The sequence below is a fragment of the Ips typographus genome, unplaced genomic scaffold, assembly GCF_016097725.1.
Source record: "Ips typographus isolate SLU unplaced genomic scaffold, UJ_Ityp_2.0 IpsContig34, whole genome shotgun sequence".
Classification (NCBI taxonomy): Eukaryota; Metazoa; Arthropoda; class Insecta; order Coleoptera; family Curculionidae; genus Ips; species Ips typographus.
This window is the reverse complement of record NW_028098573.1, coordinates 915,125-930,294: the sequence shown is the minus strand read 5'-3', so window position 1 is coordinate 930,294 and position 15,170 is coordinate 915,125. Positions and strand designations below refer to the sequence as shown.

At 36.9% G+C, this 15,170-nt stretch overlaps 2 protein-coding genes across 2 annotated transcripts in view; one reads left to right on the top strand and one right to left on the bottom strand.

The window, feature by feature from the left end:
* LOC145739679 (uncharacterized) overlaps positions 1 to 15,170 on the top strand; it is a 256,327-nt gene that overhangs the window by 70,654 nt on the left and 170,503 nt on the right. The window lies entirely within an intron of this gene.
* Positions 6,738 to 7,358, bottom strand: LOC145739707 (uncharacterized). The gene has a single exon (XM_081995003.1). It carries the CDS (start codon positions 7,356 to 7,358, stop codon positions 6,738 to 6,740), a length of 621 nt encoding a protein of 206 aa, XP_081851129.1.

The following is a 15,170-nucleotide window of genomic DNA, read 5'->3' as shown; positions in this document are numbered from 1 at the left end:
AGGTGACAGGAACAGGTGGTACGCTATAACAGGTGACAGGAACAGGCGGTACGGTATGACAGGTGACAGGAACAGGTGGTACGGTATGACAGGTGACAGGAACAGGTGGAACGGTATGACAGGTGACAGGAACAGGCGGTACGGTAAAGTTAACTGGAGTAACGGTCGGTACGGGGTTTGACGGCTGAACGGTATTTACAGATGACGGCTGACAGGCGGTAACGGTCGGAACAAGGTGGGTCGAGGCTGTTACGTCGGGCGGTTGTGCTTTCCTCGTATTATCACAACGCCCTTCTAGTTTTCCGGCCGTGCACAATTACAATGCCGAGACTGTACACCTTGTTTTCCACATCTGGAACAGAACAGACGGGACGGACGCGTACATTCTGTACGGAAATGCCCGGTCTCTCCACATCGCCAACACACTCCTCCAGGACTGCCCACGGGAGCACCTTGACGGTTTTCAGTACGGGGTGGGTGTTGAGGTGACCTGTTGTGCGTTGTATTGAGGAACTGGTTGTTGCGAGACTGTCGACTCCCCTCAATTGGCCGTGGGCGGCCTGGTACGGTAACCCGTGTCTCGGGTACTTGTCGTGACTTTATGGTCGGTTCCTGATGACTATTCACTCTAGTAAACTCAGGTTGAGGGCGGTAACTACATGCCTCTGCCTGCCTCACCTCCTCTAAGAGGCGTTCGGTCTCACGGGCTTTCTGTGACAGAGTTAACACGTCGTTAAAGTCGGTCGGCCGCACCATCTGTCTTAATTGTGGTGTCATATTACGGTACAACCAACGTAACTCCTGTTCGGGTGTAATACTCCCATGCCGGCGGATCATAGTTTGTAAGTCTGTAAAGTACAGACTGACAGATTCCCCTTGTTTTTGCAATCTGCGGCTTATCTGCGCCTCAAGATCATCATAGTAATCCAGAGGGTAATAAAAAGTACGGAAATCAGCCTCAAATTGCTGCCACGTCGCCCAACGATGCCGGTTGTTTCGGAACCACAGTAGCGCATTACCACGCAACACCATAGGTAATTGCGGCACTAGTAAGTCTGGATGGATTTGGTTGGCGGCGCAAATTTCCATTAATTGCTCCAGGAAAGCAACAGGGTCGTCCTGTTCATTAAAATAGACTTTCCAGTCCTGAGCGCGAAAATACATGGGTGTTTGCCGGTGCAGGGTCGGCGTGGGTTCCAGCAGACAAGGAAGTGGCTTTGTTGACGCCTCATTGGCCGTGGTCATGGGCGGTATCCAGGGATAAGTCACCGGTAAAGTCAAAGAGAGAGGGGTGGCTCGGGAACCGGGGATCGGTAGCGTGGGGTGAACCGAAGTGAACGTTACGGCGGTGTTGCAACTGGGGATGGGGCGTGAAGTACCCCACGTCGATGGCGTTGTAAAAATGGGGGCGGTCGTCGTAAGTGACTCGGTAACTTTAACTACTACGGTAGTCGGGGGTAAAGTTACTGTGGTAGCGGTCGGTTCAGTATAAACTGCAGGGAAAGAAAATGGTGCAGTTTTGACTATTGGGGTTGATTCTCCACCCATTAAATAAGCAATTAGGCGTTTTCTTAACACCTCTGTGGTGCCACTGGTGTCTAATCCAATCTTGGATAATTCAACGATCAAAGCATCTTTCTTTAGTTGGCATATTATCGCGATTTTGGAGTCAAGGGGTTCGGTGGCACCGGCGGTAGTTTCGAACGGTAAATCCTCTCTCTGTTCGGTATTCATGATAGGATATTACAGGAACAGGGGGCTACTCTATTTGTGGATCTAAATAGCATCTAACAAGCTAACTAGCAACCAAACCAAAGCAAACGTGCGTAAAAGGCCGGCGGTGTAAAATGTTACAAGCAATGACGTTTTATAATACAGGCGGTCGAGTTATGTTGGGTTTCCCCAACCAAGTTGCACACTCAAAAAAACAAAGCTATTGTACTACTCTTGAAAGAAAAGTACTGTCCCACTGTCACAATCAGAAAACAGAAATACGGTCCCTGCTCGGGCGCCAATTTTGTGACGCTATTTATTCGGGAGTTCGAATTAAAGTATGTTCTAGAACAAAAGTTAATGAGAATTGCCTCGGGCGCCACCTGGTTTTAAGAAAGTATTTAGAGTTTTCGAAATGTGAACCAGGAAACACAATTCGTATGCCTTGGTAGCTTTTAAACAGCTGGAGACAAGGTTCCCGACAATCTGTGGTAACAGTGGTTCAGTTCGTGAGAACGCAATTAAAAGCCAAAAGTACCAATCAACTAACGTTTATTCTCTGTGATTAACTTAAAATGCCAGCAAACTTAACTAAAGCAAATACTTATGCAAACAAGCGTATCTTAAATCCCCCCTCCCCTTAATTAAACAAGAACGAGAGTGAGAGTGTGCAACTTAGTTACGGTACGGGTCGGATGCGATGCAAAACAGGTCAACGGTATAATGCAGAAAGTTAAAAAGCCACGCAGTGCAATGAATGTTACAGGTACAAAATGAATCAAAGTTAATTACAGGGTCAATGCAGGTCTACGTTTACAACTAAGCAATTAACCGTCCTAGTGCAAATAAAGTTACGGTGTCACGGGTCGGTAAAAGAGTTGTAACAGGGTATTACTGAACCACCCGGTCTTTACGAGCCTTGTAGTGGTTCTTGTTGGCAACGGGATCTAGAAACTTGCCTCCTACGCCCGGTCTAGCGAACCATGTAGCGTAGTCAACAAAAGACAGGGCCAGGAAGTGCGGCCGGACTACTAAATGACACAAACGCCCGGTCTAGCAAACCATGTAGCGTTTGTGTTGAAGGTGGAACTATCGTGTAGCGCCCGGTCTAGCGAACCTCGACGCTACAGAGTAAACTAGGGCCGGAAATTGGCCTATCGGGGAAAAGTATACAAACACCCGGTCTAGCGAACCATGTAGTGTTTGTATAGAAGCCTACAGTGCCGGATATATGGCGTAGCACCCGGTCTAGCGAGCCACGATGCTACTGAAGTAAAAGGGCCGGAAAAATGGCCGGACTGGGACTAACGGTGCAAACGCCCGGTCTAGCGAACCATGTAGCGTTTGCAATGAAAACAGGTGACGTGAACGTTACAGCAGCGCCCGGTCTAGGGAACCACGACGCTACAACAAACGGCGGTACAGGGTTGGAGTAAACAAGGAACGAACACCCGGTCTAGCGAGCCTCGGTGTTCAAATAACAGGTACACAGTGCACTAGGAGAGCTAACCACTAAACAGGTATACTTACTGTGTTGCGGCGGTGCTGCTGGGAGGTTGAGATGTTGCTCGGGGGAGCTAGCGATCTCAACAGAGAACGAACTGGCGGCGCACGCCAGTTTTATAGACAGTCTGATTCCCCACTTTCGGGTAGTGGGAAACACGGCCCTACTCGAGTGACGCGTACTGAAACGCAGTACTGCAGGAAAACGGTACGCTTCGGCCAACCCAGCCAGCTACGTCAACTCGCGAATTACAATTACAAGGAAAGTCGTAAACCACTAATTTCCTATTACGCGCTATTATACTGCAGCGTTGTTGTAAACCCTGTAATTCTACCAATGGTTTCCAACAAGAATGGTAAAAATCGGACTGGCCAATCCTGAGAAAATATAATAACTTAATAATACGGCTTATCGTATTTTGGCCACGTACTAACACGGGTCACTTTACTAAACGGCTTCTATTAATAGATCCCTTATCTGCTTATCGCCGCAAATCCAACGGTACTAACGGACGGCTTAATAAACCAAACAGAAAAATATTCGTAACTTCGTTACAACTTCTTGAAGATTTCTTCAAGGTTTTGCAGGTGTTCTTCAAATGTTTTGCCCATAATAATGATGTCGTCTAAATAAACAAGACAGGTTTTCCAAGTCAATCCTCGTAGAATAGTTTCCATTAATCTTTTTTTTTTTTTAGATTTATGAAGCCCTTAATAATTATAATGTATTGAAATTTCCTTCCTTAAGATTTGAAATTGATAAAGAATGCATTCACATTATTATTAATTATCGCAAAAAGAGCGCTCGTTGTTGGCTTTCAATTACTAATGGCAATTTTTCATTACCGAAACTATTGTCTAAGCTGAATAACATGGCTGGTGATAGTAAGTTTACACATTTGCGATTGAATTTAAATGACAAGATTTTCACACGGTGCACCGTAAATGAATTAAAGGAAGTAGGGCATAAAATACTTTCAAAAGTTAAAATTGTTTTATGCAAAGAAAGAAAATTAATCAAAGACAATGACGAGAAACTTAACTTAATCAAACAATTTCATGATGATCCTATGTTAGGTGGACATTGTGGCCAGAAAAGATTATTGAAAAAATTAAGGTCATTTTATCTCTGGAAAAATATGTCACGTGACATCGCTAAATATGTTAGGCAGTGTCATAAGTGTCAGGTAAATAAAGCCGCCGTTAAACACATAGAACCTTTAACTTTGACTCCAACTCCTCAAAAAGCTTTTGACATTGTCTGTATAGATACAATAGGACCACTTCAAAAATCAAATCACAATAACTGTTATGCAGTGACGCTTCAATGTGAACTAACTAAATACATCGTAATACTTCCAATACCCAATAAAGAAGCTTCCACAGTAGCACGAGCTATCTTTGAAAAATTTATCTTAGTATATGGACCTATAAAAGAAGTAAGAACTGATTTAGGAACAGAATACAAGAATAAAATTTTTGAAAGTTTAGCAAAAATGTTAAATACGCCGCATAAAACTAGCACTGCGTATCACAGTCAGTCCATAGGTGGATGCGAGAGAAACCATAGAGTTCTTAATGAATTTATGCGAATGTACATTGATCAAGCTCATACAGATTGGGATATATGGACAAATTACTACACTTTTTGTTATAATACGACTCCTAGTACTTATCATAACTACACACCTTTTGAGCTAGTATTTGGTAAAAGAGCAGACCTACCTGAAATATTCAATGGTTCTCGTGTAGATCCTTTATACAATTTAGAATCGTATGATCAAGAATTTCGGTTTCGGTTGCAGTTAGCGCAAAATAAAGCTCGAGACTTTCTTGAAAAAACCAAACAAAAGCGTAAGTTGCATTATGATCAGCAAACTAGTCGACTACAAATAAGCCCGGGAGATTTTGTGCTTATAACCAACGAAGATCGTCAAAAACTAGATTCTTGGTTTGATGGTCCGTTTGAAGTCATATTAATTGAAGGTCCAAATTGCATTGTTAAAGACAATAACAACAAGCAGATTAAGGTTCATAAAAATAGAATTAAGAAATATAATGTCTCTTGATAATTAAGTTTAGTTCAAAGTTAGATAAACAGGCCTGTCTGTAAATATTGTAACTATTATAAATATCGAAAGTACACAGTGTAAATACCCTAAATACTGTACGTACATTTAATTTATAGGTATATTATACTATTCTTAGCATTCATCGTGCCGGTAGTGTTCAACGTGCGAAGTGTTCAGTCATTAGTGTTCCTACTGTTTTTTATTGTGGGCAGAATCTTAATGGGTCGTTGGTATTATTGTTGGTTTTTACTGTTTAAAACACATGAATTATACGCAAATTGGGATAGAAATATATTTAGGTTAGGTTAAGTTAAAGTACCACTGACTATACTTTATGTTATTGCTATAGTCAGAAAAGTAGTAGGTACAGAGAAAATTTTATCGTAAAAGTAACTATATTTTGAGAGTGTATAGCAAATTTGTAATTAAATTAACTTAAAACAGTTTTAATTAACTTGGCATCAGTAACCTTTTTTTCGAAAACTTAAAAATTCGAAAACTGCTGACCAAAATAAATTTGTTTTTGACATAAATGTTAATGTTGAATAACTGAATGAATAATAATTCCAAATAAAGTACCTACTGGGTGGTATTTATTGTGATACCGACTATAGCCTAAACTGGTCAATTATAGAAATGTGAAAACGGATGAGTGAGCACAGGAGGAAAAAAATAGATACTGTCATTGCAAATAAGCGTACCTACTGTTATGAGTTTAATACACGACAGTGTATTAGAAGGCCTTTAAAACACTATCATGTATTAGAAGGTCTTTAATCCACGCCAAACAGACGTATTAAACCTTCATAATATACCGGTCGTGGATAAATACATTTTTCAAAATATATTTAGGTACACAATTTGCAAGCGTTGTTCTGGCATAAAAGGATTCATGATGAAATAGTAAAATTGATCAGAAATCTGCTTTTACCGGTCAAATTAACTGTCATAACTGTCAGACCTGACACCCTTTATTATCGAAATAACATTATTAAACACAAGCTCACATATTACAAAAAAAATGCATTATAATGTCTCACACAGAAACAGTAAAACAATTTATTAAAATAACACACACATCACTGACAACTACAACTTTTCACAATCATCTTACTATACGTTTTCAAGATTGTATTACTGTCCACATTAAACAATACAGATAAGCTGGAAGTTTCATAAGGGGCACACGACGGTTTAGGGAATTGATCCGGATATTTCAGAGCCATCATACTCTGAATTATCGCATGATTGGTAGCTTGAGTAGGGGACTTCAAAGGAAAATCGCAGCTACCTTCGCAGTATCCCGTAGTAAACTTGTCTGGAGCAATCACCCATTTGTGCCATCCTAAATCTTTGAATGAAACTTCCATGGGCCGTAACATGCATTTGTTTTCAGAAGTTTTATTATTATCGGTGAGAAGGTCTTTTGTTTTTGGTGCTAGTAAGTATCTAGGAATCCTGATGTTTGCTGCTTCGTTTGATTGAAGGAAAGCTAGTAAAAACGGTTCGTGCTCTTGGTTTTGAAAAACTATGCCCGTAGTAGCTGGATGTAAGTTCTCTCCCATCCTGGGTTGTTATGTAGAGCGTTTGGTTGTTACTCTGGTTTTTAAGCCAACCCTTGAAGACTTGCGACACATCAATTGAAATCCAGCCAGTGAAATCTGCAGAAATGTTTTTCTGAGATACTTTCTTCATTTTCTTGCCCTCTTTTGGGTTCCGTGGTCTTTGAAACACTTTCAACAAGTAAGAAGTCGATGTAGGTACTTTTTTCTGGTATAAATTCAACTCAGCCCCAATCACTTCAAAATTGTCAGATATTTCCTTCATTGAAAATATGAGTTTTTGTTTTTTTCCCACTATATCAGCCTTTCTGTTGATGCAGGACATTGATATAATATCGTCACTCATTTCAGCTTTGAGGATCGAGTCTTCTCTTAGTTCATTTGTTAATGGATATAAGCCACGTTTTGGCCTTGTGGACGTTTCTCCTGATTGTTCATTAAGAATTTTGATCAAATCCATCATGATCTTGATGCTGTACTTTACATGTTTTTTCCCGGCCTGGGTCATTTATCAACTCTTTTTCAAAGTTGTCATGTTTCCCAGTAAATAAAGAGGCAAGTGTGCATACTCGCTGTGAATGGCTGGTACTTTGCCGAATTGCCATCATTAAAACAATCCATATTGCTAATGAGTTTTTCATCGTAATCTGCAATGAAAAAAAAAATTTTACTTTTAAATTACTATTGAAGTAAATATTTGTCATATAACGCTCAAAAATAAAATACATATAATAAGTTTTTAAAGATTGATTTTCAAAGATTGAAATTAATAAGTATACGTTATATACAGGGTGTCCGGATTTAGATTGATCTGACAAGAAAACCCCATTTCCCGGCTAGATAAAAAAAAAAACTAGTATAGGTACATGTCCAGAGGTCGATTTTTGAGAAAAGATTAATGGCAAAAACCGTATTTCGATATCTTGTCAGTTCGCGGCGCTAGAGGGCGTTTTTAAAATTTCGCCTATTTTGAAATGTCTACCTTTTTCTCAAAAATTTACCTAACCTTATTATTTTAAATTGAAATGACAGTTGGCTATAACTTAAAAAAATGCCTATGTTATGCAGTTTACTACAATGAAAGTATGTTTATAATTAATCTTAAAAATCACTGAGATATTACACTTTTTTGTTTTTATTCAAGTTGGTTTTGACTCAGGTTTTGATATCAGCTGTCAAAAGTGACGTTTATTTTTTTCTTGTTAATATGACAATACTTGAATGTTTAAAATTACTGCGTTTTTATCTTTAATTTTTTTTTCTTTTATTTTTAATTATCTTCTACCGTTAATTTAAAAATTAGTTGTTTACTTGTTAGTTACTTTAATGTGTGTGAAAATACTGAAAAAGTAATTTGTTCTGGTGGTCTATATCTGTTACTCATTGCAAGTTAACTTTATATTTCAGTTATTTGTAGGAATAACTATAGACATACTTATATTGTAGTATATGTTTAAAAATAGACATTTTTTGAAAGTTATATTCAATTATGAGTTTCATTTAAAATAAGAAAGTTATGTCAATTATTGAAAAAACGTAAGGCAGTAGCAAAAACAGCACGCCACTGGAATCACATCGAAAAATTGCCTTACGAATGTGTTTGTTTCACTTCGATATTTTAGTAAACAAAAAAGTTGTGAAGAGTTTTCTAAAAAAGCGAAATTCGAAAAATGTCATCTATCGCCGCAAACTGACAAGATATTGAAATACGGTTTTTGCCATTAATTTTTTTGTCAAAAATCGACCTCTAGAGATGTATACTAGTTTTTTCCTATCTTGCCGGGAAATGGGGATTTTACTCGTAGCTTCTACGTCCATAAATAAGCCTGGAAGGCTATAAAGAGTGTTTTAGAATACATATTACAAATTTATAGGACACGAAGGAAATGCAGTAATAAGAGGCAATGGTAGACATATGCCGTTGGAAGGCTTTCTTGTCGGCTAGTGTTATTTAATGAAAACTACTTTGTACTGATTTATTTATTGTTACTATTGAAGAGAATAACTTAAATTATACAGGGTTATTCGACACGGAAGATTGTGACTAAACTATTTAGTTTTAAAATATGATATGATTTTGGATTGAATACTACCTATTGGAAGTACCTTTTAAAATTATTTTCAATATTTACCGGTAGTCCCAAAAGTAAAAAAGTATCATAGGTGCTTTTTTTAAATGGTATACCGAGTATTTTACTTTATTTTCAGAATCTACGTAGATAATAATAGATGATTTTGTTAAGGTGAAATATGTCTAAACTTTACAGTTTCTTAGATATTCGTTATTGGTTTAAAAATGTAGAACAAATTTTAAAGTTTAATCTCAACGTCTGTATGATTTTTATTAACAAAAATTGGCGTGGGTATTGCTAAAAGAACAAGTTTTTTGATTCAGGTGTAATAAATTGTCTAGCTCGTACAGGATGTCTCAAAATGTTTAGTCAATAATTGCAACCTTTAAATCGTATTAACTCGACAAAATCAAATAAAATGCCCCCTATTTTATAGTTACAGTAGATGAAAAATTTAATTATCTGTCGAAAATTATTAAGGTCTCCTATAGCCAACTATGCGTGTTTTCTGGGAAAATTGATATTTCTCGAATTTCAACTAATTTTTACGGAACTTTGGTACCAGTTATTATCAATGAATGAAATTGTTGTAAATTACGCGACGTCGCAGCTTTGACGCAAATTATTATTTGTAGCTGTCAAATCGTTCTTTAGTGGTAATTCTTCTTTTTCTAGTGGTAATTTTTGTAAGTTCTTTGTTCTAAAATGTTAGTTTATACAATGGAAGAAAGAACAGATATGATCTTTGTTCTTGGAGAATGTCTGGAAAGTTATTTATTGGCCTTACGAGTTTACCCTACAAAATTTCCCAACAGAAGACATCGAAACAAATTCACGTTTAAAAGATTATTAGTGTAGTATGGGTGTAGTACGTGTATATTACAGTGTTAGAAAAACCAGAGGAGAATAGTCAGTAAATGTATTGGGTGGTATAATGGGCAGATATTTGATTAGACCCTATTATTTTGAAGAAAATTTAAATGGCATAATATTTTTGGACTTTTTAAGAAATATGCTTACCATTTTGCTACAAGATATTCCGTTAGAAATTAGGGCAACAATTAGATGGGGCACCAGCACATTACCATCGCAAAGTTCGACATTTTTTAAATCAACAATTCCAAAATCGCTGGTTTGGAACAGGTGGATTTCAAAATGGGCCTCATCGGTCACCTGATTTGACATCGCCGGATTTTTTTTTACGGGGGCACCTGAAAGATATGGTCTATAAAATACCACCGACAACACCAGATAATATGAATGTTCGAATTAGGAAAGCTTTCAGGACCATATCCCCTGAAATACTTAACAATGTCGCTAAAGGATTTCAAAAGAAAGTATGTTTGTATTTAGAGTCAGACGGTCGCCATTTTGAACATCTTTTGTAAATAATTTTTACGTCCTTTACAATAAATCTTATAAATATTAACCTGCCGTTTTTTTAAGTACTTAAGTAAAGTGATATTATTTTTGCTCGTAATTTATACAATATTTTTTATTTAAATACATCATGATTTTACGTCTTTGGACAAATCTTGATATTATTACTTCTAATGGTAATTATGTAAATTAGGTGAATTATGCATTTCGAAAATATCAAGGGCTATTTTACGACGGCACCAAAAATCAGTTGAAATTCGAGAAATATCGATTTTTCAAGAAAACACGCACAGTTAGCTATAGGGGACCTTAATAATTTTCGATAGATATTTAAATTTTGGATCTACTGTAACCATAAGATAAGAGGTGTTTCATTTGATTTTGTCGAGTTATTACAGTTTAAAAATTTGCATTATTGAATAAAAAATGTGAGACATCCTGTATGAGCTAGACAATTTATCACTCCTGAATCATAAAACTTGATCTTTTAACAGACTCCAAGCCAATTTTCGTTAGTGAAAAATCATACAGGCGTTTGGTGATTAAACTTTAAAATTTGTTCTAGAAAATAACGAATATCTGAGAAACTAGTAGAGTTTAGACATATTTAAACCTTAATAAAATTATCGTTTATTTTTTTTTAAATAAAGTAAAATACTCAATATTCCTTTTAAAAAATGCAAGTTTGATACTTTTTTTACTTTTAGGATTTACTTTTGGTACATATTGAAAATAATTTTTTCTACAAACATTCAATAATGGCATGCATAGTAGTCGTTTCCCTGGACAGCAAACGAAATAGTTATTTATGTATTAAGCGCAATAAATATGCTTTTAATGCGCTGAAAATGAAGTTTGCCGCGCGACGCGAAGCGGAGCGCAGCAATCATTCGAGCGCATTAAAGTCCTATTGTGCGCGTAATACATACAATATTTTTTCTACAAACAATGCTAAATATTTTAATACCACTAAACTTACTGCGTAGATTCTCAAAAACAGGATCAAAACTATGCACAATTGTAAATTCCTGTAATGGAATTCAGGAAGATTGCTCAGGATACTTGGTAGTTTATTGTAGTTTAGGTTGGAAGGTTGAGTAAGAACCGCTGTTTGATTAATACTGATTTTTATTTAACAATTAACAACTATTTATACACATTTACAACGTTATAAACAAATGAAAATAATAAGTGCTGACCAATATTGTCCTGTGCTCCACATTCGAAGGTTTGGTGATTTTCCTGCTGACGCTGCGTTTGGTACCTGGTTGCCCGGTGGCCTGCTGGCGGTGCATTAGCCGCAATAACCTAGTTAATTACCTTTGTGTTGTTTATGAAATATATAAACTGATAATATTTTTTATGACTAAATGTGAGTTTAGACAACAATTGAATACTGACACCAAACTGGTGACACTGACATTTCCAATAATGGCATGCATTGTGCAAACTCATCAGTAAAGGGTAACTTTTCGTTCGAAAAATGCATCATTATTGAATGTTTGTAGAAAAATAAATGTTTAATAGAATTCTCTTAAAATTTGCCAGGATGGATGAGTTTCACGAACAAGTTAATTAACTATGATAAATTCATAACATCACTGACGGCGTAGGTAAGTCACATGACGCCTATTTGGGAGAATGTTGCATTGAACTTGAATTAAAAAATGAGTGCGGAAAATACTTTTTTCCGCACCAGTGCTAACTTTTTGCACTCGTGTGCTTGCGAAAAAGTTGGAAAAACTTACCAGGTGAGTCAATAGTATGGAACAAGACAAACACGTTTTAAACACTAACTAGATAGAAGTCACTTTACTCTTCCAATATTTCACGTAGACTAAGATAGTTCAGACTTCAGACGCCTTCCAAGTGATTTTATATTCTAGTACCGGCACGTCCCGGTAATAAAAAGTACCTGGACTTGACCAGGTATTGGGTTCCAAAAATGGCTAGACGTTTTATTGTACTTCTTCTATTTATCTTTCTTCTTTTGTACTGTACTATTTTCAATAGCCCCTATAAAGAGGTTTTGGAAAAACCGTTATATTACTCTAAATGATAATTATATTATATTACTCTAAAGGTCGGTATTTCCATCTGCTAATAAAGTTGCTAATAACTACGAGTATTTGGCCACTAAAGTGTATTTCAAAGATTAATTGTACCTTAAATTAATAATCCCTATTTCATTGCAATTTTATTTGTAGAATTGTTATTTGGTGAATTGGTATTAAAAAGGAAGTTTTGTCATTGTCAGATTAGTCTGATTCATCTGTTCTGATCCGTCGTTACCCGGTACGTTATGGACGATAGTCAAATCAGTTACGGAAACGACTTGGCTCGACTGTCAATTTCAGCGGCCAATTGTTAATATTTAAAATTTATTCAAAATATGTTTTTTAATTTATAAATAAACACTTTTAATATTGTCACGTTTAATTTATGAGCCCTTCTGGGTTCACCAATTAAACTGACTCACGACGTTAAACGTCGCGCCGGGATCTCAGTTTTAGGGATGAAATCAAACGCTGAGTTTTTCTCATACAACACTTAAATCTATTAAATATAGTATACACAAATGGATGCACAATACGGTTGTAAACATACAAAAAGTTGACAATTAACAATTGTACTTACATAGTCATAAGCTAAGGACTTAGCTTTTCCTGGCGATGGCTTGGTCACTTCGCGTTTGAATAACTTTGGAGAACGGACTAATTAACTTGATCTTTTCCCGAGGAGAGTCGACATTTCGACTTCTCGGGTCAGCTGGTCGCACTACCGTTGATCGGTTCACACTTATCCTATACTGCTAAAATCGGCGTATTTTATACCCGATTGATCGGCTGACGCAGTTTGTTATTGTCGCTTGTTTTTCACATTTCTGCAAAGCAGGTGGTGGTGACTCATCACCGATACGGTGCACTCGGTGCATGACACATTCGGTGCATCGTGATGCGACCTTGCCTCGTGCGCTTATTATTTCGCAATCCTCGAATACTTTTATGTTTTTTAAGTTAATCAGTCCATCTCCTAATTTTTTTATTATATACTTTTTTTTATATATATATCATCCACTTGTGTATATCACGTCTGTATCAACATATGCATATACAGGGTGGACCATAAGTAATGGGACATAGAGCTACAGCATATTCCTGACATCAAAATAATACGATTTAGAGAAATTGTTCTATACCGAAAATTAATATTAAGAAAGATACAGGGTGTGAAAGTTGAAATTTTATTTTTGTTTTTTTATCATATCTTCACGGTCGTTTGATATAAATTACTGAAAGTTGGTATAAAGGGGTTTTGGCAGGCGTTAAATACGATGCTTTCATTTGTTTTGTAGTAGCTGATAGGGGGCGCTAGCTGCAACCATATCCGTTCCATCAAGAGACTCTAACTTTTTTTTACGGAACTGAAACGACCATATGCTCTCAAAACATGATTCTAAGATGTTTTCTTTGTAAAAAAGGTATACTTGTTGTAAGTCTTAAAAGTTGACTGTTTTCGAGTTATTTAATGTTTTATTATTGCATGCATTGTCGTATGTTAATACGATATGTGCTGTATACCCTTAAGTTACACACATAACAGTTTCTGTATGTAAATTTGACCGTTTAAAAAATGTTTGTAAACTTTAAAATAAAGCTAGTTGTTATGAACGCCCTTTTTGTTTTTGTATCAAATCCTACTTAGAATTTAAAAAAAAATTGTAATTAAAATCTGCTGTACATGTAAATGCATGCAATAATAAAAGATTAAATAACTCGAAAACGGTCGAATTTTAAGACTTACAACAAGTATACCTTTTTTACGTAGAAAACATCTTAGAATCATATTTTGAAGTCATATGGCCGTTTCAGTTCCGTAAAAAAAAGTTTGAGCCTCTTGAAGGGACGGAGATGGTTACTGCTAGCGCCCCCTATCAGCTACTACAAAACAAATGAAAGCATCGTATTTTACGCCTGCCAAAACCCCTTTATACCAACTTTCAGTAATTTATATCAAAAGACCGTGAAGATATGACAAAAAAGCTAAAAAAAAATTTCAACTTTCACACCCTGTATCTTTCTTAATATTAACTTTCGGTATAGGACAATTCAGCTAAATCGTATTATTTTGATGTCAGGAATATGCTGTAGCTCTATGTCCCATTACTTATGGTTCACCCTGTATATATAGCCATTAAAATACAAAACAATAATAAGGTAACATAAATTAAATTGTAGACCTCATAGCTGCTGATAAGTAGCATATGGCCCCATGTCGTCAAACGGTTCTAATTGCGCGATAAACGGCTGTGTTACCGCGTGTCTAAGAACTTCTTCAGTTTGTTGCTGAATAATGGGCCCCCCTTCTTGCACCTGCGCCAGGTTTTCCGGATTCGGGCATAGTGCCGGATTGCGGTCGACCTGACTTGTGTGTGATTCAGGAGGTCCAAATGCACCTCCAGAAGATGTGCCAGCAGAACTGATTTCTGATGTTTCATCCCTTTCTTGTGTTTGGGCACTACTGGTACCCGAAACTGATATGTCATATCATTTACATAAGCATGCGGATATGGCGGATGACCTGGTTGACTCAAAAATTGAGTTCTCCCGTACACACATGTAGCACAAGGACATCCTTGCACAAATACATTTTCCCATGCTCGCCAAAAATCCTCAGGTCTATATTGAGGTTGTTGGGGTGATATGCAAATTGCACAATCACATGTCGAAAACGGAGTACCCCCTTGACGTACTTTCTCGCTAAGTAGAAGTATGGTGTACTCCGTATGAATGATTTGAGTCCACAGGCCAAGTAGAGATTTTGTAATCCCCAATAATTGTATTGGTACCACTTGATCAAACTCTCCT